This window comes from Gobius niger, assembly GCF_951799975.1.
Source record: "Gobius niger genome assembly, chromosome: 3".
Lineage (NCBI taxonomy): Eukaryota > Metazoa > Chordata > Actinopteri > Gobiiformes > Gobiidae > Gobius > Gobius niger.
This window is the reverse complement of record NC_136854.1, coordinates 20,142,871-20,166,852: the sequence shown is the minus strand read 5'-3', so window position 1 is coordinate 20,166,852 and position 23,982 is coordinate 20,142,871. Positions and strand designations below refer to the sequence as shown.

The 23,982-nt window shown below is 39.9% G+C and overlaps 3 protein-coding genes across 3 annotated transcripts; all 3 read right to left on the bottom strand.

Annotated features, from left to right (window-relative positions):
* Window positions 1-1,706: 1,706 nt before the first annotated feature.
* LOC306960340 (uncharacterized protein) lies at window positions 1,707-3,789 on the bottom strand. Its single transcript, XM_079552767.1, has 3 exons — window positions 3,670-3,789; window positions 3,378-3,432; window positions 1,707-3,253 (listed from the first exon to the last, which is right to left on the bottom strand). Exons 1-3 carry the CDS (start codon window positions 3,733-3,735, stop codon window positions 2,031-2,033), a joined length of 1,344 nt encoding a protein of 447 aa, XP_079408893.1. The 5' UTR covers window positions 3,736-3,789; the 3' UTR covers window positions 1,707-2,030.
* Window positions 3,790-4,514: 725 nt separating this feature from the next.
* Window positions 4,515-15,535, bottom strand: gucy1b1 (guanylate cyclase 1 soluble subunit beta 1). The gene is made up of 13 exons (XM_079552821.1): window positions 15,410-15,535; window positions 15,028-15,101; window positions 13,999-14,099; window positions 13,788-13,906; window positions 13,511-13,708; window positions 12,332-12,562; window positions 12,079-12,195; window positions 11,098-11,231; window positions 9,967-10,164; window positions 7,745-7,982; window positions 6,666-6,806; window positions 5,576-5,730; window positions 4,515-5,329 (listed from the first exon to the last, which is right to left on the bottom strand). The coding sequence occupies exons 1-13, from the start codon at window positions 15,410-15,412 to the stop codon at window positions 5,191-5,193; spliced, it is 1,848 nt and encodes a 615-aa protein (XP_079408947.1). The 5' UTR covers window positions 15,413-15,535; the 3' UTR covers window positions 4,515-5,190.
* A 343-nt stretch (window positions 15,536-15,878) lies between these two features.
* On the bottom strand, window positions 15,879-22,833 carry gucy1a1 (guanylate cyclase 1 soluble subunit alpha 1). Its single transcript, XM_079552764.1, has 8 exons — window positions 22,413-22,833; window positions 22,094-22,161; window positions 21,756-21,835; window positions 20,985-21,688; window positions 19,086-19,571; window positions 17,980-18,123; window positions 17,378-17,532; window positions 15,879-16,850 (listed from the first exon to the last, which is right to left on the bottom strand). Exons 1-8 carry the CDS (start codon window positions 22,650-22,652, stop codon window positions 16,712-16,714), a joined length of 2,016 nt encoding a protein of 671 aa, XP_079408890.1. The 5' UTR covers window positions 22,653-22,833; the 3' UTR covers window positions 15,879-16,711.
* Window positions 22,834-23,982: the final 1,149 nt, after the last annotated feature.

Genomic DNA, 23,982 nt, shown 5'->3' with positions numbered 1-23,982 from the left:
TGACTATCAGTTGAAATCACCAGACAAGGGCGGAAACAAATGCTACACCATATTGCATCAACAAATATCTAATTTATTATTGCAACCGATTTGTTTTTCTTGAGATTTTCTGGCATAACAGCACATTTTCAATGTAAATGAGAGGTCATGCACAATCTGTGAGAAAAGATGGAATTATTTTAGAACAAAAACACAGATCTAACAAGTTGGATATTTTCTGTTGCATTTATTTAAGATTTATCAACATGATATTGAGTGTTCATATGATTATGGCTATATCAGAAGTACGTGGCATACTTGACTTGTATTTTTTAACAGCACACTGGGCACCTGGTGGGTTGGACAGAATTTAAGTTATTTGAAAGTTGACAATAAACTCAAACAATGGAGAGCTAAAACATCCAGGTGTATTGATCATAGGCCCATTAAGTCAAATCATCTAGTGTAGTTAGTTTAACTGGACTTGTATTTAGACTTGACTAGTAACATGTACTGGAGTAAATGTACCTGGGTAACTTTTTGGATTATCCTAATTCTCCTTCTTGGGAGTAGTTTTATCATATGGTACTTTTTACCTCTGAGTAATACTATAATGAAATATCTGTCCCCTCCTGGAACCGCCACCTTAACGTGGTGGAGGGGTTTGAGCGCCCGAATGATCCTGGGAGCTCTGTTGTCGGGGCTTCCTGCCCCTGGTAGAGTCTCCCATGGCAAACTGGTCCGAGGTGACGGGTCAGACAAAGAGCTGTTCAGAAGTTCCTTATGAGAGACCGTTAGGCCCGGGTAGAACCATGAGGCCGTCCTTCTGTGGACCCACCACCTGCAGGAGGAACCATTAGGGGCTGGTGCAATGTGATTTGGGCAGCTCAACAGCTGCCCCCACGACCCGGAAACGGAAAAGTGGAAGAAAATGGATGGATGGATGAAATATCTGTATTCTTATTTGAGTAAAAAAATACAGTGAATACATCTTTAAGTCACAAAAGCTTCATCACATTTTTTTTGCATTTTAATGTTGTTTGTATATCTGAATGAACCATGTTATTTCAAAAGGTTGTACCATTGATTACTCTCACGTATTTAGGTGTGTCTGACTCCTCACGCTCACTGGTGGATGAGTCGACCTATCAATATAATTATATTATAGGAGTGGCACACTCATTTGAAATGTGACCCGAGGAAGATCCATTTGGATCGAAGCGTTGTCTCAATAAATGCAGTCTTTTTCGAGTAAGTGTGCAGCGTCACTGTAGTAGCCTTGCACCTGGTGATGTGCGTATATTTTTGCTGTTTGCTTCATGTGACACAAAAAATAGATAAAGTTTGTGTTTCATGTACTTTATTCTTCAGAAAAAATATTTTTGTATATTTATGTCACTACTGAATCAGACTTTTACGCTCAAAGCAGCACTCGGAATATTCAAGTAGCATTTTCCACAGGTACTTTTAACTTTCTACGAGTAACTATTTTGGTCACTACTTTTTAATCTACCCTTACTTGAGTAAATACTTTAGCTTCTCTACCCACCACTGCTTATATTAATTGCTGCCAATTTGGTCAGTAATCATAAATCTGTGGCATTAGTTCCTTTATGCAGAACACAAGCAGGGAGTGCATCGTGCTCCGCCTGTAGGGGGCGCTCTTTGACAGCATGACCTCTTCATTGCTACATGTCATTTATCACTGACTATCCCTGCCACTGGCAGGTGTTAGAATGAAATAATGCGTTTTATTTCTTAGTTATAAAGGTGTTAAACCATAACTCAGGCCTACTTTTTTAATTGATCTGTTTTCTATTTGATTTTGTTTAATTCTGTGTGAGCCCATGACCAGACAACTGTAGAGGTGCTTTTAAATTTCTTTGTGCAATTGTACAATGACAATATATGCATCTAATTTACAACATAGGCTGAGCTTTCCATTAAAAATGTTTATATTGCATAATGCACAAATTAATTTCACTCAGATTAGCGTCTAACTAAATGCTAAAGTTAAGTATAAGTTTGTGCAAGCATATATATTGGTTAAATTACCGGCTGATTGTTGCAGTGTGAACATCAACATTAACCGCTTGCTGTTTTGTATGAGATTTCAAATGTTTGTCCAGGCTTGGTTTACGCACAAAATCTTTTTTACAAACTGTACAGTTGTATGGCCTTTCTCCAGTATGAACCGTTAAGTGACGAAGGAAATTCTCTTTTCGATTAAATTTTGCGTGGCACTCTGTACAGCTGAAGGGTTTCTCTCCTGTGTGGGTTCTCATGTGCAGCTTTAGCGTACTGTTCCTTGTAAATCCTTTGTTACAGTCTGGGCACTTGAAAGGTTTTTCTCCACTATGTACAGTCATGTGGCGCTCTAAACTTTGCTTTAGATTAAATTTGGCATCACATTCAGGACAGTCAAATTGCTTGTCTCCAGTGTGGGTGCTCAGATGTGAGGACAGATGATCTTTACGTGTAAAACCTTTGCTACAGAATGGACAACTGAAAGGCTTTTCCCCACTGAGAGCCGACGCCTGACCATTTACACTCTGTGTGTGTTCACATGTGTTATGTGAACAGCTGCATGGCTTTTCTCCGAGGTGAAGACTCATGTGCCGACTAAGATGACACTTCTGTGTGAAACCTTTCTTACAAATGTGACAGCTGAAAGACTTTTCTCCACTATGACTCGTCATGTGACGATGTAGGTTTTGCTTCAGACTAAAAGTTGCATCACACATTGGACAATTAAAAGGTTTCTCTCCTGTGTGACATCTCATGTGTTTCCTTAGATGAGCGTTCTGTGTAAAACTTTTCTTACAAACAGAACAAGTGAATGGTCTTCGTCCTGTATGCCTTATCATGTGTCTCTTCAAGTACAGCTTATCAGTAAAAGTCTTTCCGCACTCGGAACATCTGCGTTCTTCATCACTTGAGTGTTTATTGAGTTGGCTGCTATTAATATGAACTGGATAGCAAACATCCTTGTTTACTTTCCATTTTTGAATCCAGTCTTCTGGGTTGTCAGTGGATTCATCACTGTGTAAATCATAGTCAGTGCTACCATAACCATCTGTCTCTAGTTCTTCACAGCTTTCAATTTTGTCATCCAGCTCTTGCTCTAACCTTTCACGAGGCACGGGAAGTGTGTCTTCACCGTCGTCAGTTTTGACAGATATAATGGTCATGGGTGATTCTGAAGGCTCTTCCTCCTGTTTGAGGTGCAGCTCCTCTTCACTGTGGGCTTCATGGGTTGGCCTGTTATCAATGTCTGTAAGGAAGAGAAGAAATAAACATTCATCAATCATTCATTAAATGTGATATTAGGGCAAACGGAGAATAAGACTACAGAACCACAGTACAAAATAAGAAGCCACTTTGGTGAATAGTCTTACCCATAAGCACTTCACTCTTCATGACTGGCAGCAGTTTTCGCTGTTGGCCTGAGCCCTGTATCCGACTACAACAAAGAAAACAGTGACACATCTGGCATTACTCCCCTGGGACCACAGATGTAGTACAGCCAGTCTCTCGGCGCAGAGACACAACGAAAACAATGAAGGCTACATGTCACTGAAAATGTGACCAGTGTCTGTTCTGGCGTTTACTTGAGACTGAATAAAATGACAGTTCACGAACTTTTTCGGCCACTTTATTTGCTACAGTTCTGCGTAGCTCTTCCCTCACCTGTAGCCGGACTTCGCGGGGCCCCACATGTCTCCCTCCTTCTTCACTTTCAGCCCGGCCATACATTTATTTCAAAGAGTTAACTTTCACAGCCTCGACCGACGGTCATTTTTCAGACGCGCCGTCAGCTGATCGTTTCCATTTCCTTCTTCTTCTGCCCCTGACGCGCAGAGTAAACGTGTGGTGGAGGGTTGCTGCCCTCTACAGTTTGCCAGCAGTATTATCTTGTGTCACGTCCAACAATAAGTACGTGTTAGGTTCAAATGAGCCGCTAAACTCACCACCAGAATACATGAATTGTAGCCTATGTAGGAAATTCATCCGTGTGTATAAAGATCTAACTTTTTTGTTGGTTCTATTAGATATTAACAAATACGCCTGTTTGTGTAATAGTTGTAGCTGCTACTGCATGTAGGAATATTTGGCTTGTAAACCATAGATGAATAAAGTGATGAATAAATATGATGTCAAATCAGTTAATAATTATATCATTCTTTGTTAAACTTTACATTTGTTATGTTGTTTGATGTTTTTTCGTGTTGCTTTCAAAGCAGCTTCTATTTGATTTTAATTAATTTAATAGATTTGATATATACCTTAAATAAACTAATGTTGGTACTAAAAGGAAATGTGAGAATCGGCGAGAAATACAATTTCTTTGCCCCTCTTGGATACCACTAGATGGAGCTTTTCACACAAACTCGACCAGCCCTCAAAGAAATTGAGTGGAACAATGAGCTATTCTTCACAATGAAAAACAAACTTTATTATAAATTAAAAGAGAATAAACAAAAATATTTTTGATATATTAAGTGAGATAATTGTTGCACATAAGAAACACGTACCATTCGGTAATTTAAGTCGTACAATACTTACAGTACTTCAATTAGTTCTTCTAAGAATATATTTTGTGAAAAATAAATACCATATAGAATGTTAACAATAAATATTTTTAAACATCTTAAGATAAGATTTCAGATAGAAGAAAATGTAAATGTGGAAGGGTTTCTAAAAACAATAAAATAAAATACTAAGAGTGTCAAAATGGTTTTAGTCTGTCAGGTCATGTATGTGTCTCCTAGTGACAGTGGTGTCCATAAAGCAGCTACATAATGCTATGTAAACTCTTTTTTCTTCTACTTTTAAATATAGTAGGTAATAAAACTAATATTCTTTAGCAAAATTTCTCTAAAATATTTAGTATATCTAAGACATCACAGTACACCCTGTAACATTTCTTAAGCTGTTTTTTACTAATAATAAAATTTAATACAGAAATAAAACAATCTGTCTTTTTTCATACAACATTATAACTCTTACTATTCCAACGTGTAAGTAATTAATGACGCCAAGAAAATCATTGTGTACGGTGTAGGACAGAACCAAAAAGTAAAAGTATCAGAAATTGATTTTAAATGTTGGCAAAAAGTATAGCTCATAGATACAATATGTAATTTTACTAGGTCACTCGCACAAATTAGAAATGGTTAAAAACAAGGTCATGAGTAATATTTTAGTGAATCAAGCTTTAGCCTCTGTGTCTGTGGGCTTCCTGGACAGAAACCACACCTTCATCGGCTCGCTCTTTCCTTTCATGGAGACAGGGCCTCGATACTCCAGCTGAAACTGAGGGTCGGCATTTTCCGCAGACTGCAAACACCTGAAATACAGCACCAATGGATTCACAAATCACACATAAAACGCAGCTCACAAGATTTGTGTCTTAAGTTTATTAAATCTTACTGAGACTATGACAGGAGCTAATATTTAACACAAGATAAGATTATGCTTTTGCTCTCTCTCTTTGCCTGCCAGAAAACAGCTACGGAGCATTTTCTTTTACTGTGCTCTGAAATGAATACTATTATGTTTTAAGGCTTAACATGAAATGTGTCGCCTGACTTACCTGTAAGTATATTCTGAGACATTAATTTTTCCTTTTTCTCCAGTGGTTTCTGTGCGACTTGTGAGATTCACTGTGTTTCCAAAAAGGCAGTACCTCGGCATCCTTTGGCCAATCACTCCAGTTACAACTTCTCCTGTATGAATACCGATAGTGATCTGGAACAAAAACACATGGGAGTACATGTGAGCTCTTTGTACCATTAGTTTACTTTACTTATACACAAGATAGAGATAAGCTCTGAAACAAACTGTGCTACTTTCTTTGAATAAGTCTTAATTTGGTGTGCCTTACTCGCAGATTATCATCTTATAGAGCAAAACTCTTGATGGAGAAAGTAACAGTAGATATGAAAAAAATTAAATATTTTTAGATTCGATGTTGAAGGTAAAAAAAAAAGATACGTTTATCACCAAATCCTTATTTACTTTGAAAGTTATTCGCACTTCATGCTTGTTGTCTTGGAAGCATAAACGCGCTGAGAGCGTCTGAGACAAATGAGAATCTATTTTTAGCTGCAGGATCGTGAGATGATTTGAGTCTTGTTTCTGCTACAAACGTGGACTCCTCTTCAACCAGGGCTATATCCCAAAATAAACAAGGTTTTGTTTGCCAGACATGATTTTCCTACGTTAAGTCTCAACAGTCATTGATACAATAACAATCCCCAACCATCCATTAAACAGAACATTTCACTGTGTGTTACTTCAGTGTGAAGGTATGTCCAGATGTGCAAATATAATTATTCAGAAATCAATCACTGATACTGGTCTGCAACTGCTAGTGGTATAAGGCACATTCGGATTGTGTAGAAATATGCAACAACATTAGACTCCATCAGAAGATTGTGTCATTGGGACATTCCCATTGGCTTGCCCACGCACTAGCTAATTACATACGAATACAACTTTCATTCTTCAGCATTTGTTTCATTTATGTCACACTCGTTAACACAAGGTAAACTGTCAATGCTTCACCAGACAGGACAACCCAGGGTGAAAGGGGGTGAAGAGCGGGGAGGGACCACCAGCTGTGCTATCAAATTAACATTCTTTAGTATGCCCTTGCTGTGTGTGTAAAATTTGAGTCACACCTGGACTGGTGCATCGTCCACCTTGACCTGCTCTGCGATCTCCATCATATCCAGCGCGAGGTGGCAGATGGATTTGGCGTGGTGTGTGCACGGCTCTGGCAGGCCACTCACAGTCATGTATTTATCACCCACAGTCTCCACCTGTAAAACAAAAACTTTTCTGTTATTGTTCTTCACCAACACACCGTGACATCATCATCAGTTTCCCTACACTTCACTGAAATCTGATCTACTATTCAACAAAGGTTTTTGAACATATACATTGTATCCAGAAGTAAACTGAAACACCCTGAGATAAACACTTAAACACTTACATCACCCTGAAGACATTCAGGGCCTCTTTAAGCCTCACTGAAACCTAGGACCACCAAGCCATTCAGCGTCTAGAGTAAATATTGCTTCATTTGGCGACCCAGTGCCTAACACTGATCTTCTGGATGTGCACAGATCTGTTTGACTTCTCAAAGAGCATTCTTGTCTGAAAGCCTAGAGTGTAAATCTGCTGCACTTTCCAATAAAATCCTCCGAGCCCTCAGACTATTGTAAAACTACCCACTATTGGGACTAGTACCACTCTTTTACTGCAAGTCCATCGATATAAAAGTCCCATTTCAAGGAGATAAGAAAGCCTTTTTCTAGACTGGATAAAATGTGGTTTTCTGTTTTGTATTTTTCAATTAAAGTTCCCAATTCCTGGGGTCAAAGTTTTTACTGACAAGCACCACGTAAAGAAAAGGTGAAGAGAGTATGGATTTACAATCAGGGTATCCAGGTAACAGCGGTTAAATGTGCCCTATATCACCTGAATACCTACCCAAAACCCACAGACATATGGCTTTCATATCCTTTGCATTTTATTAGTTTTTAGAGACTCTGTGCTCCTCCGATGACCTGGACCCACCTCATTCTCTCTCACAACTCTGATGGCCTTAGGTTTGAGGCTTTTTCATTCAAAATACAGTCATATTTGGGATGTAAGTAACTCACCTGTTTTTTTTTTGTTCAATCCACAAATAATATGTTATGATATATACATAAATTTGAATGCGGTTGATCATGTTACATGTTCAGCTACACACCTTGTACACATAAGGGTTCTTCCTCGAGTCTGTCAGAATGTCAAAGCGTGTGTAGACATCATTGAGCAGGTTGACAATCTTTATGGCTCCTTCAGCTGAGGCATGCTTGCTACAGAAGGTATTGAAGCCGACAATACCGCTGAAGAGAATGGTGACATTGTCGTAACGCTTGGCTGGGACGGGCCTCTTGTGACGTAGCTCATTGGCAACAGATGGTGGCAACACAGAGTACAGCAATCTGCAGAGGCAAAAATAAACAAACGTTATGTGCACGTAGTATAGCAGGGTGCAATCCGACAGGATGTGGGGACAGCCAAAATCAAGTCTTTGGATCAGTGGTTTATTTGCGCACCCACCACCTTTTGGTCAATGCTCTCACCAAGCTGCTCTAAAACGGGAGGGTGGTGTTTCTATGGTAACTGGCTAGATCATGGCTGCCTGTTAAAAGCAAAATACCCTCCGTGATGGGAGATAATTTGAGGACACACCACACAAGAGGTACACGGACGTCTATACATCCAATGCACTATCAATAATTTGTGTGGTTCAGCCAGGGACACAGTACTTCATGTATCCATGGGTATCAGGTGAAACAAGTTGTTCCAATAAACATTTATTAACATCACTATTTTATATTTTTGAAGGTAAAATCACAAATCTATAATAAAGATTTGTTTTTATGTCAATGTAGGATAAATGCATGTGTCTGAAACCCATGGACAGTTCAGATTTTCTTAACATTCTCTGGACACCCATACAGTCTATGGTGAGAATACTAACATATAGTGGGCACAGAGCACCACGGTAAAAGTCTTAAGGGAGATGATTGCGTAGTCACAGAATTCCTAATTAAGGCATCATTTCCCTCTCCAGCTGTCACTGACTGCTGTGCCAAACACCAAAATCTTCTCAAACTATATTCTTACAAAAAGGTCTTGAGAACAACAGTTTATCAACGTTTAACAAATGACCCGAGAAAACAAACAAAAAACTCTCTAGCTCATCGCATCTGACTAAATGATCCACAATCTTCAGGAGGTTATGGGGCATTGCACATTAAAACAGAGATTGATTAGTTTTACAAAATAGGGCAACTAGATTTAGCCATGAAACAGTTAAATATTTAAGGGGCTTATGAAAAGTGTTACATAATAATACATGGTTGAAAGTCTGAAATGGTAACAACACAGCGGTTTAGTTTGAATAAAAGGAAAATGTTGCGTGGGGAAAAATATAAAAGTGAACACAAAATCAAACTGCATAACACTGGACGCCGTGAAAGGCAGAAAGAGAACACAATCTCTTCTGATGACATGCTGCGATACATTGTTCCTTATAAACTGCAAATGTAATCATAACACCTGTAAGAAAAAAATTCAATCTTTTAGCCCTTCTAAATGTACTGCAGTGTTTCTTAATTGTTGGTTCAGGACCTAAAGTCAACGCATGAATCAACTCAACTCTGTGAGGAACTCAGTTTTTAATATTCTATTTTATTTGTATGCATTTATTTTTGTACAACTTTTAACATTCTTATTTGGGTCTGGCGTGGTTAATGGTGGGTCGTTTACAGTAGTGGCCCTGTAAACGAAAATATTTGTGAGTGTACACACAAATACACCTGTTCTGTTTAAAGTAGAGCTAAGTAAGTCATGCCCCTAGAGGCCATAAGCGCCGCTGTAAGTGTCGTAGCCTGTTGCGGTTTATTTTTTACTCATTAATTGTCCGTTAGAGTAAATACTACGCTGACAGAAAAGACAAAGGGAGAGAGGGATATTGTACATCCAATTACACAATGGAGATACATTTTTTTTCACTCAAACTTGGCTGTAAATACTGCTGGCGCTGGCCCACATTTAGCTTTGCCTGTTAGCCTGTTAGCTTCTTCTTCGTGATTACATTAGTGTGTATTGGGGCCTCCAACCCGGTGCAGGGAAAGTTGCAAGCGTGGTTTTCTGGCCAGAGACACCAGAGAGAGATAAAAGACCCCCCAATCATCCCATCAACACTAGTATTTCCCCCATAGGGACTTATTAAGGATTAAGGATTTATTAAGGTAAACACGTTACTTAGTACTGCTTTAAATACTGACCCAACAGTGGTTTGGGCCAATCACATGGCGGTGTGATTGGCCCAAACCACTGTTAGCAGTGGCTCTCAGTTTACTGAGAGCCACTGCTAAAATAACGAACTAATCGAAAACAGCACTACTGCATTAGCACCTGTCAGTTTTCTTCTTCTCATCTTCTAAAGCTCTCAGGGTGTGCTGGAGTCGGTCGGTGAGGATCTCCAGCTCCTGGGTGAGTTTGTACTCCTCACGAAACTGCTCCCCCAACAGCACCAGGTCACGGGTGGCGTCATGGAGCGGGATGTCACTCAGGTAGAGCCCCCTTCGTGTCAGATCATCCAGGTTCATAACACTAAAAATGGAAGAGCAACAAAAACATCTCACAACTCAAGCAAAACTGTTCAGAGTAGTTATAGGCTGCAGTAAATTTGGAAGGCCTGAAGGCTAAATAAGTCTCTGGAGTGGGAGGATAGTGTTCTTACTCATGCCGTTAAAAGGTGTAAATTAAACAAGAAAGAGTGTTTGAAGAGAGACGTTAGTACATTTATGTTTTTTTACTGCTTTCAAATAAAACACTGTTTGTTTGAGGCTGTAAAGTACAACTACAAGATTAAAATTAGCTACAATCAAATCAAAATGGCTATTTTTTGTTGTTGTTGCCTAAATAAGCATTAGGAGAAGCTGCAATTAATTGTGTGCATAATCCTCTGCACTGAGATAGGTATCCTTTAGTCCTCGACAAACATGTTCTGAAATTTATAGGATTCTTGTAATAACTGTTCATATTTCAGTCTTTTTTCAAATGGTAATGCTCCTGGGCGTCACTGAAACGTTCACTGTGAGCTGCGTTTTGCCTTCAAAACATACACCACAAACCAAATCGCAGTCGCAAACTTCTTGGAAAAATCGGAATGAAAAAGTGAATTAAGTCACGCTGTAAATAGTTCATTTATTACTTATTTGTTGTGCACCCACGTCCATGTGCACTAATCACGCTGGATGTGTAAACCTTTAAGCCAGCATTCAGCTATGAGAAACTTAGAGATGGGGGTCAATAATTGCAATTTCATTTTCATTGCGTAAAAAACTCTTTTTGATTTGCTTTTATAAGCACCGACAAAAAAGACCCCAACTAAGATTAGACACAGATTTAATTATGAGCTACAGACAGGGCTGTTTTTCAATACATGACCCAGTTTTCTTAATCAAAGCGTGTGGATTATTCGAAGTAGCATTTTGGTGATTTTGTTTTGGGAGTGTGTCAAAACCCCAGACGTTAGCTTACCTGGGAGAGCAAAGAAAGAGGATGTTCTCTGCCTCGGGGAGGTAAATCATCTGTCCTTTCAATCGCAGACAGCTGATCTCCACCCCCGTCAGCTCGTCCTCATTCTCCATCGTCTCCACGTTCAGAAGGCCCTCCTGTCAGCATTACATCACACTAATGAATATTTTACTTTGCACCACTCCATATCGGGCCAAAAAAACTCTGACATTTCAGATAAGTTTTCACTTATAATTTACAGTTTGGGGAGCCTTGCTTAGTATAAACGATTAGTCAAAAGGAAAAAAAAACACTCAACGAAGTAGGGCTACACAATATATTCTCAATGATTGTTATTGAGAATAACAATAACATATTAGGTATATTAGGTAATTGACTTATAATGTATAAATTAATGCATAAAAGCAACGTTTTTTCCCCCACATTTTCTGCAAACTGTGTGTGTTCAGCTTCCACAACTTCAGAAAATTCTGAGTTTTCTAAAAAATAATTCCACGGGTATGGAGAATCTGGCCCATTCATTTGTAAGGGGAATCTGGCCCATTCATTTGTAAGGGGAATCTGGCCCATTCATTTATATGGCGTAGTCTCCCCATTAATATAATCTTTTAGCATTTTCAGTGATTTCAACTGCTTCAGCAATTCTCCAATTACAGCATTATAATGAAACAAAATAGGGATTTTTCACAGTAAAAGCAGTATATTATAACCAAATGGGGATTTTCCCCATAAAAACACAATTTTACAATTAAATTGAATTAAATTTTAATTTTTCTGAACATTTTTGAACATCAGCTCTGTTCTCCAGTCAAAAGTCAAAAGTTTCTAGTTGCTTATGATTTTTGTCTCAAACGTACTGTGTTGAAATGGTATAAATAAAATATTGCAATAGTGTAATTATTGTAAAATTCAAGACGAAGTTATCAAATGTAATTCTCATATGGTGCAGCCCTAATGCAAAGCGATGAGAAGAATGATAGATACCTTGCTCCTCAGGACAAAGACCGTGTTGATGTGGGAAAGGATGCCATGATAACTGAAGTCAATGTGTGGACGAACCAAAGAGAATACAGAGGGAAGGATGCAGGTCCCAGGCTGAAGCTGCAGATAATAATAGGAATATTATATAGATTTTCTGAATAGCATAATAAAAACAGTAATGGCATGCTGTTTATATATCAGAGAGAGAGAGAGAAAGAGAGAGAGAGAGACGTTTAATCTGGGTAATAATCCAGACCTGAGGAAGAACGCGGTAAATTGCGTTCCCGCATTGAGTAAGCATCAGGTCCTTGTCGAACATGAGGTGGAACGGGAAGGCCTTACAGAAGGTGTAAGGGCTGATGCGAGTCTCCTGTGTGCCGTTCTCCTCAAACCCATCCAGATCTTCATAGAGCGCCTCCTCCTCAGACTCCTTCTCCTCTATGAGGAACTTAATGTGGTCACACTCCTCATTTTTAGGCTGGATCATCTGAGTCAAATAAAACAGCATCATCAGGCCAATACATTTGAACTTAAAGGACATCTGATAATTAGGAAGGCAATTAATGCATTTCAATTAAAATCCTTTTTGCTCTTAATTTATTATCTTATGAATCCCGGGTTCATTATGGGATTAAGACAATGCAAAACCACATTATTCATCGGGCTTATGAGCATAAGGCATGCTGACGTCAAACTGCTCTTTCAGCACCCTGTTGCCACAGCAACAGTAGCTAATATTCCCAGAAATTGGGTGTCACATTTGGAGCGTCTACCAGTTTCTGCTCTTTTATTACACACACAATTGATGAAAAATATTCTCCCGTCTGTACAGTGCCATTAGGTTTGAGAGAAAATGTCACTTATGAAATGAAAAGCTTACTACTCCAGACAGAGTGGGGTAAATATGTGAGCGGAATAACATGTCACAGTAATGAGTACAAGCTACAGGCTCAACAGAAAAAACACTGATAGATTGTTTGTTAAGCCCCGCTGTAAGAAACACTTATCAGTTTATAAAATGTTGGATTTATAAGGTGCAAGTAAAACATGTCACCTCTCAGGGGAAATAGTCAGCATTCAATTTAAATTCAGCACACGTTTGAAAAGTAAAAATAAAACTCGTATGAGAAAAATATCTTGAAAGATTCTTCAGAGTTCAAGACTCAGACTTGGATCTAAAAATATCCCCTGACTCACAAACTATAGCCAAAAACTAAGCTGAAATATTGCCGTCAATGCTCTATCCCCTGATCCCATTTAGGAAATCCTTGCATTATAACCGTTTCAATAAAACTGCAAGACCAACACAAAGCCTATACAAAAATAAAAGGAATTGAAGTGTAAAAGAAACAGCAGGAGGAATTGACGGCAGCAGCAAAACTGAACAGTAAGAAAACATGTAATTTGAGCTAAGTACAGCAGAAGAGGCAACAACCTTCATCTCAATCTCTGTTCCATGGATCTGTTGAGCCACTGTTTTTATTATGCCGATGACAATGTCCTGCAGGCCTTCCCTCTCGGAGTAGTAGTGAAGAATCAGGTTGTTTCCCTTCTCTGCGTCAGTGCAGCGGAATGAAGGAGCCCGCATTCCGGGGTAAATGGTGCCAAGGTGATCGTGAAGAGCGTCTAGGTTCTGAAAACAAAAGGGTTGCCGCATATGAGCATCGCATTGTTTTCTTTGTTGCCAGATTTGACAAACAGTGAAAGACTACCTGAAGGAATTCTCGGACGTTGGAACCTAGCACTCGGAGGATAGTGTCATAGCCTGATTCTTGGCAAAACTCGAAAAACATTTTACCAAAAGTCTGCAAGATGGCTCCTGCATCAATTTCTGAAAAAGTGTTCAGAAGCATAGTTTAGTACAATGATTGAGGAGCATGTTACTGGAAAATTGCGAGCTAAAATAATACTTTAACATCTTACTTAAAACTTTACTTGCAGCAGCAACAAGGTCATAGGTTTTGGCATCATCATAAATTATTCTAACGAGGAACTGTCCCTCGATGTCAAGCTGAGCCTCGCGTCTGAAAAGCACAAAAGTTCACCACATAACCAAAATAGGAACAGAGCTCAAAGAATGAGATGTTGTAGGAATTTGCAGAGTATCGTTGCCAGGGTCTGCAAGAACAACTGCAAAACTGAAATTGCAATTTGTATGGTTGCAATTAACAAAATATCCATGGAGTTTTACGCAAAAAATAGGATTAATTATAATTAATAACAAATATAATGTACCTGGATGTGCTCATAATGTGTTCTGAATCTTAAATGTAAAAGTGTAATCACCTATCTAATTGCAGTTATGCTTTGCCAGATGTGGGCCACAGAAGTCCAATACCTGAATGCAGTGCAACCTGAAATAATCAACCCTAAACTCATTGTGAGTTTTCGTAGAAAAACAGAGATGTTTCGCCAGTTGGTTCAGCAAGACAGCTGAGAAAACATACCAGGCTTTGTACATGTTTTAGAATAACAGGAGAGACTGAACATTGTAGTACATCAAGATGTCAAAAAATGACCAAACACGATAGATTGTGCATTAAATAATAATGAGCTGCTTTTGCAGGAATAACTAAAATAAAAAGTTGCACTCTAGGGCAGAGCTTTGGTCCATCTAACATTAACAAAAAGCAGCTGCTCTTCCTCCTCTTTCTTGCGGAGGGAAGGGTCAAGTCCAGGGCAAACCACAGATAATAATATTGTACACACACTGTGAGGGGCTTTTACAACATTACAGAAGTAATCTGTAATCTCACTTTCTGATTGATGATGCGTGATTAAACTAAATTTTGCGTGTGCGAGACAGAAACTGCATTAGTTTGTGGTTAATGATTACAGTGTCCCTGACGCATCATGGCCATGAGCGAGCGCGCATGTGCTGTACCGTGTTGTTTGTCCGGGTGCCCTGTTGGTGACCACCTCAACTGAAAATACAGTAAATGTATCACTCACTTGATGTCTTCCCAAACTTCTGGGCCATAATTCCTTAAAACGAGGAGCTCCAAGGCGTGATTCACGAACCCATACTGTGGATAGCAGGAAATATGCATTTTCATTAGGCTATGGTAACTGGGCAACCAAATCTACAAATGTGATATCCTCCCTTGCGCAAACTGAAACAGTTATTTATCTGAAGGCCTGCCTGACGACAGATACAGGCAATGCAATAGCAGCCTCATGTAATAATTCACCTGTTAGTGGATTTAGCTCAATACAGTAGCATAGGAATATCGAGGAAATTATTGAAGGAACCTTATCGGCAAAGGCGCCACAATCGGCAAAGGGCAATCACAGTCTCTGCGTCATATTGCAAAACATAAATCAATGCTCTTACCATGGTGACCGCTGGACTTTCTTTATGTGTTTTTAAGCAAAATCCGCCGTGTCTGACATAACCTTCATCGCTTGCACTGATGCTTGGAGCCTGTGCGTACTGCGCTGCACGCAGCCAAAATGACACTGCGTTTGCCCAATGGGATCTCAAAGCAACTCTTACGTAAGTTACCATTGACCAACCAGAGATAATCTATGCTGCTGATGCTGACTGGATTCAGCCCAGGGGAAAGTTACACTAAGGAAGGTTTGGGCTTTTCTGGGTCAAAGCTTGTTTAATAATAATGATAATAACACTAATACTAATAATAATAATAATAATAATAATTAATTATATATATATATATATATATATATATATATATATATTTTTATTTATTTATTTATATACTAAATAAAAAAAAGTTAGCCATTATAGTAATACTGCAATTTATTTATTTTTCATATAATGATGAAAATACATAATTTGGTATAAGGACATAAAACTTCTGTTGTTATTTTCTTGCAAAATGTTCAAAGTCGTACGGAAATACAGCGCCTTACTAGACCTGCATACAAATGGGGAAATACGGTAATAAATCACCCATTACACTTTTACATATAGGGAACCACCATTCAAAAAGCAACACAGGGTGACTGAAGACTATGCAGAAGGCTATCTATAGGCCCAATTAAAAAAAAAAAAAAACCCATAAATAACCAACTATATTATATAATGTTTCGAAACTAATATTTGCTTCTACTTTTATAAGGCACCTAATATGCATCCCACATCATTTGGTGAGATACATAAATCTCCACATCAAAGGTGAACTGAATACAATGTGCTTTGTCAGTGTGCTATTATCAGGTCAAGGTGCAGAATCACATATTTACAGAAAACACTATTCATGAAAATGACACATAGAAACATCAAAATTGGCTACAGTTCTTCATCAACTTCAAAAGATTTGTATCAACAATTCATCTTTAAAAAATCTTAACACATGACAGTAGCTTACAGTAATTGCTTCAGACTTGTCAACAACAATGTTTCCAAAGTTAATGTGCTGAACAGTCTAAAACTCCATGTAAGGATAAGGATAATCCAATGGAAAAACAGGGGAAATATTTTTTACCACTGTACAGATGTATAGTCCAGAACACAATATCTGACAGAAAAAATATTTTATGTAACTCCATGAATTCGTCTCTAACACAGTGTCACCGAGATCTCAATAAAACTAACCGGAAAGTTGCACGGTTTGCACTAAACACGACGTTTGGCACGTTTAAACCCTGGGAAACAACAATGACTTGAACTCTATGCGAGCGGCAGACTGGAAGTTTTCGAGGAGGCCTCCAAAAAGTAACAAACACCAGGGATGTCATGTGGGAAGTTGGCCGGAAGCTCTTGTCTTGTCCTGGGAATGAAGACAAACTCTGGGCGATCCTTCAGCAAACTGGGACAAAGAGCACACAAATAAAACATGAATTTAAACAAAAAGCAGCAAATGGTGTGACACTAGAGGAAGCACAGGGCCTCTGTGAAGGCCTGAAGTTTCCTGTCCTGGAGCATTTTGGGTGTCGGCTACAATCAATCTTAAAACAAATTGCAAATGTAGAAATCAATGAGTTAACTTATGGCTGTTGATTTATATAGCCCCCTGTCTTAGTTTTAAGTATAAGGCTAAGTAAATAGTGCTAAATGGTGTTAAATCTTCTCAAGGAACACAAACCAATATGAAGATAGTTTTTCAAGGACATAACAACTTTGTGCATCAGCGCAAACAGAAATGATTTTAGACTAGATTTTGTTGTAGTGCGAGAGGTTGGAACCCATCACAGCAACTTTGAGACTAGGAATTTAAACATCACTTGCAAAATCTATCTCATAATTCAGTATCATTGGTCTCTTAAATGAGTAGCGACCTTTTCTGGCGCTGATGAAACATGTTGACTCAGATGAAGCCTCGTCATGAAGCCTTACTTGTAAGTTGTTGGACTGATGTTGATTTTTCTGGGTTGACTGCCAGATTCAAACTTGTTTGCCAGCGTGACATTGTTTCCAAAAAGGCAGTAGCGCGGCATCATGACACCCACTACACCAGCCAGGATCGAACCGCTATGAAGACCTATTCGCATCTGGGGGGAAAAACACACACACACACTATTTAGGTATCCTAACTTGGCAAGGCAAGGCATGTTTATTTATACCGCAAGGCAACACAATGTGCCTTGTTGTATTTTATGGTCATAGTTGGATGATATTCAGTTAGTTGAATGTAACAAAACATTTGCTTTGTAACTTTTAGTGGCTTGCAGCACTTGATAAAGAAGAATGCTTATTCTTTTACATGTTATATGGTCATTACCAATGCATTTGTTCTTGCAGGATAGTGTACACATGTAATCAGTGATTTGGAATCACAAATGGCATTTGTGCCAGAAAAAAATCCTAGGTAGATATAGAAAACCAAAATCAAAACCAAAAAAAAAAAACAAAACCAAATCAGGGCTGGACAAAGTAAACAAAGAACCAGTGTATGTGGGCCACTCTACAAATAACTATTATACAGTAGTTACAGTTACCTGTATTGCATCCCCTGTTGGGGTCATGACCTCATCCGACAGCTCCATCATCTTTAGGGCCATGAGAGCAATCTGCACAGCATGTGTTTCACTCTCCTTGTGCAAGCCACCAGCCACACAATAGGCATCACCAATAGTCTCCACCTGAGGACAGAAAAAAGATTCATAAAAAGTTCAACAACTAACCACCAAAAAAGAAGATTACAGCTCTGATTAAGAGTCTGTCTTCAAGATTACTCCTTAATCTTGATGGTCCAATTTAATGTGATGTGAGGATAATTGAAAAATCTAATATCGCTTGCTCAAATCTGTGTTAGCACCAGATATAATGAGGGCTACAATGTTCCAACAGTACGTTACATCAGGCTAAATCAAGTGTTTCCTTTGGTTTTCTTCTCATCAAACCACGATCTTAGTACGCTCCACAGCTTGCCATGGACAAAGTGATCCTATTTTTAGAGCCATACGTGGAGGAGAAACAGGGTCTAGAAGGAACCCCTGACTTCCTAGCGTTTTACGAGATATTTGTCAAACAGGCTGCAGTGTTTGTTATGGTTCAGTGACACTTTGATTACATTATCCGACTTCCCAGTGGAACAGCAGTCTTCAGCTGACACTAAGACAGTTAGTAGCACCAGCTATTCTTCTTCCTCGTGTAGTACTTGAAACGCAATGCATGCATCATTTCAGTGAAGGTATTTGGGAAAAGGATGAAATAGGTGTCTTGCTACTGTCGCACTGAGTGATGTGCTGCTATAAACCTGGATTTAAATGTTGAACGATTGATAACACTATATAAAATCAGCGTGACTGCATCATTTGAATGTGATTTATTGTTCATCTTCTATAAAAGTGCGGGTGGGGCTTATTACAGCAATTATGGGCCAAATGAAGTGTTAAAATGACATATAGAGATGTATGAGGTGCAGCTTTTCCTTAAATGGAGGCACAAGGTATTTCAGCTATGCAACCGTTTCTTCAAATTAACATCTTCAGTGTCATATTTTGGATCATGATAATATTTCAATAACAGACAACTTATAGTGTAAAACTTGTAATATTGTAATATTATCACGAAATTGCCATGATGTAAACAGATATCTTACCTTGTACACGTCCAGCTCTCCACAGTGATGGTCAAACCTGGTGTACAGCTCATTTAACATGGTGATCACCTGCATTGGGGTGCAGATGGAGCAGACCGCGGTGAAGCCCACAATGTCGGAGAAAAGCATCGTGACTCGGTCGAACTTTTTGGCCTGGACAGTTTGGCCCTGCCACAGCTGCTGTGCCACGGTGCGAGGAAAGATGGTGACCAGGAGGTCAACTGTCTTCTTCTTCTCTTCCTCTAAAGCCTGGTGAGCGTGCTCCAAAGCGGCCTTGGCCTTCCCGAGTCTCTTCTTGAGCCCGTCCTGAGCCTTGGCCTGCTCCCCGACCAGCACCACGTCACGGAGGGCATTGTGAATTGGGATGTCGGAGAGGTACAGCCCGCGGCCCGTCAGCTCCTCCAGCTTGTCCACGCACGGAGAGCCCAGGAACAGTATCACGTTGGACTCGGATACATAGATCATCTGGCCCTTGAGGTCCATTAGCTGAAAATGTGGTAATGGCAAACAGAAATTACAGTGAATTTGATATCAGCTTTTAGCATTTCACTCAGTTATTTATCCATTCGCTTTTGTTTACATCTCTTGTCATGAAACTTGATTTATTCGGAATGGATGCTTTCCAATTGATGGAATTGAATATAGATAAATTAATAAAAAGGTAACCTAACAATTTTGTATGAGAGCCTACTACCTTGTTCAAGCACTGTTAACCTCCCACAAAAACAGTATGCTAACAATAGACATTTCCATACACCCCGAATCATTTAAACACAACAGACCTATTGTGATGTCACCTGAAACCTCACAATAATGCAAGCATAAAACTCTCTGGGAGTCTAGGCAACACTGAGTACAAATGCATTACATAAACAATTTGCAGTCGGAGGTCAGAAATACTCAACAAAGCACCAAGCTAGCTCACTGTCAACCCTGTTATGGCAATAAAGTTAAAATAAAGCTACAAACTTGAGCTTAACAGATGGGCGGTTTGCATATCTGTTGACATTTCCCTCATGTTTTTTCTACGTTTGCCACTTGCCAGCTAACTCATTAAATGTCTATAAAAGTGCCCATATTTATATCTATTCCTAAACAGAAAGGGGAATGCACACATGGTCGGCCCCTCTCACTGTGTCGATAGCCTTTAAAGGCAATGCCAATAGATAGTGTTAACCTAAATATCATTAGTCATTTGCAGCTCTGCCGTGTTTTCTCATAGACCCTCTCGACTCCTCGTCAACGCAACCAATTGCTGTACACTCTTCTATAAACAGCATGGGCATGGCCGTGTGCCTTTGATGGATAAAATGGTTTGACATTTGCTTGTGATCTCCGCTGGGGGTAGAATACTGATACCTCAGGTCAAAAGAGCTCATAAGAGTTGCTCCTAATAACCACAGAAAGGAATGGTTTTATCTATTACAAGCATGACAGAAACATCTCTCAAAAATCTCTCTTGGTGTAAAGTGTGTGTTCAACTGTGTTTAGTTGATTTTACGGTAGTGCCAAAGTCCCAGGCTTATTCCCAGACTCATTTTGCCTATACTCTTTATTTAGCCCCCATAGACAGTGTTTTTTTTTTTTTGGTCTGGTTGGTATGGATCAGTCTGAGTTCAGTTTTCCATTAGTTCTGCTGTAGGTTATGCCAATCATGCCATTGATTTATGGCTGTTTTAGCTCTGGACTACTGTGATTTTGGTTCAGACTTGATATATATATTGTCGGCCCTGATTCAGTTAAAGTTACATTGTATTCTTTTCCAGAGTAGCGATAGTTTAGAGTAGGCTAACAGTTACAGACTTTGGTTTAGTCCTGAACTGATTCTTTTAGTATCATGTTAGCCCTGTAGGTAAGTTGCAGACTCAAACTCACATTAGCCATTTATTTGCAACGTACCTTCCCTGTGCTGTCAGTGTTGGCATGGTTGATCCGAATGATAAACTGTGTGTTGAGCATTGTGAGGATGTCCTGGAAGGTGCATTTAATCTGAGGGGAGACAATGAGGAAGTGTTCTTGAAAGGTGGCAGATCTTTTCAAAGGTCCATCCTTTCGGGTGAGTCTTTTTCGGAGCGCGTGGCCGATTTGCATCAGCACCAAGTTCTGGTCTAGGATGAGATGGAAGGGGAAGATGGTGGAGAACAGAGAGGTAGGGAGTGTCCCGGCAGATGTGGCCCGAAGTGGACTAGGGCTCAGGCTCTTGGCATCCTTAACTATGACTGTATACAGGAGACTGGGTTGAGGGCTAGCTTGAAGGATGCTGTCTTTGGCAGATGGGGCATCAAGAAGCACGTCTACGATTGTTTGATAGAGGATGCCGGCAGCTGCTTTGATGACCCCGGGGAAGAAGAGCTCAGTGGTGGGGCGGGGGTTGAAGAAGTGGACCGTGAGCAAGCCCGGGTCCCTGTCCAAGCACAGCACGGACGGCTCGTCGGCACAGTCGTATCCTTTGTCATGATTGCTCTGTTTCAGCAAGACATTGAAGCTGTTGAGGAAGTCGTGAAGCGCTCCCCCCACCACACGTAGAACATGCCCATCCTCCTCGTAACACATGTCAAAGAGCTGCTGGCCAAGAGCTACACGTACGGCATCTGGGGGTATTGCTGATAGAAATAAAAACAAACGTGAATCCCACCTTGAAATCTTTATGATTCTTCTATGCTGTCTTACCTGTTTTAGTAGAATACATGTCCATCATCTCCACTAAATGCTCGACCTCCTCTCTGCAGTTTCCAAAGCAGCAGATTGGACTATGAAGACAAATATACAAATGTTGAATTTGTAAGAAATGTGTCAGTGTGTGTCTGGAGATGTGTCAGTGATTTGCAGATACAGCAGGCTGGCTCGGTGTAACACCTTTTTGTTGTTGTTGTTGTTGTTATTATCACTAATATCATTACTGCCAGCTATGCCAGCAGGGGACTGGGGGTGAGGCTAAACAGGCAGTAGAAATAGCAAGAGAAGACGATACCCTTTATCAGATTCATGTAGGTTTAAAAGCACGTTACCTTTCAGCATCCGTGCTCTGGTCTGACGGCCTCATCAGTCTGAGGAGGGCAGCGTGCAGCCTTTGAAACTGTGTGATAAAGTGTTCATCAAGTTAGAGGTCGCAGTCTGGTCAGACTTAAAAGCCTAATTAAATAGCAGCAGCGCGATAAGGTCTCGTTTGTAAATCATCTTAAACTGTACTCATGGTGACATAGTGTGTGTTTTTGCAGACGCCACGCCACCAGCCACAGTGCAAACGGGATTTATACCGTGCGTAAATCCAGGTAAAATACCAGAGTTGCATAAGTGAAGAATAGCACGCTCTTATTTTAGACTCACCTCGGGGCACGCCAATTTGCGGATACTATCCCCAAGTGTGTGGAGATTAACTTTGGCTCTGATGCTCTTCTGACGACTCACATCTTCACCTTTTATCCCGTGCACATCTTTAGAGATAGGCTGCGCGTCCGCGGAGTCAGTGGTGCGCTCCTCCAAGTCTCCCAGCGCGTTATTTTTTTTGCCACTGGAGAACGGACAATCTCCAGATATCTGGAGCTCCTTCAGCTTCGTGCAAAACATGTTGTAGTCTGGGGTCGTTGTCGCCTTTTCTATCTAATTTCGTAGAAAGACAGTGTCGTATGTGCAGCGGTGGGGTACAGCAGGAATTCCATCATCTGCTGCCTCGTCCGGAGACTCGCTCCTCTCGAGCCGCTCATTCAAATGAGCAGCACCAGTAGTCCGAGAGCATATACAATATTCATTGAAAACTGCACAGCAAATGATGGCAGAGGACTATCATTACAAAAGGCCAATGGGAAACTGGAGGGAACTTAGCTGTAGACCAATCCAAGCCCAGTCTAGCCCAACAACCTATCAGCAGCAAGAAATTATTTCCAGGCGACCCTTCTCATGCAATGCACTTTTATTTAGATCCCCATGAGTGGACCAGCAAAAACTGGTTTTAACACTGGCTGTGCTATTTTGCTTGCTTAGTTGAGAGAGACAACTAGCTTATGCAATAATGCAATAATAACAGACAGTAACAAACTGTGCACTATTGGAGACAATTAATTTTACCCCCATGAATAGAATACATCCATTACCATTTCAAACAACACACATCTTACTTCCCGTCACGTTGAGAATACATTTTTTGCATATCAGTAAAGCCAAAGGCATCATGAATAGATGAATAGGATCCAAACGATATGCTGCTGAGTTAATTTTGCAATCAAAAGACTTCATCAGGTATTGGGTCACCATGGTTTGGCTTGTATTAGACTAATTTTCCCATGTAACATAAATGATGCAATATTTGTCTTAATTAAAATGCAACACCAGTCTTCATTATGTTTGTAACCCATATGAAAACTAGTTATGCTGATGCAAAATGTCTTTCTGTCCTCTGACTTTAGTGTTACAGGCCAATATAGTAATGAGCGTGATTACATCTCTGGGTAAATCCTCAGGTCTTAGCACCCATCTGCCTGTACAGAGGTGGCAGCTGGTCCCACAGCCCCCACCTGCAACGGAGACAAGGCCAGCTAAATGGCCCCACCAAACCTCTTTGTCATCATCATCATGATACAAGGTGCACATTCTGATATGAGTATTAGAGGTGGGAGAAAGACACAACATTTAACAACCTTAGATGGCAGTTTTCCATTTTTCAGATGATAATCAACTGGTGGGCTATTTGGATTATTTGTACAGGGAGGACAATTGATTCAAGACTACAGTGGGATGTAAAAATATAATAATCAAGTTGAATTATCTTTTATGCTTTCATAATAACATAAAAGGAAGAAAAGCTTCAGCAAAGGTTTGGGCACTCTTCTGGGGGGCCAAAAACTTTAAATTCTAGTTTGAGGGATTTTTTGCCTAAGTTTCTACCTTACAAATGTCTTCC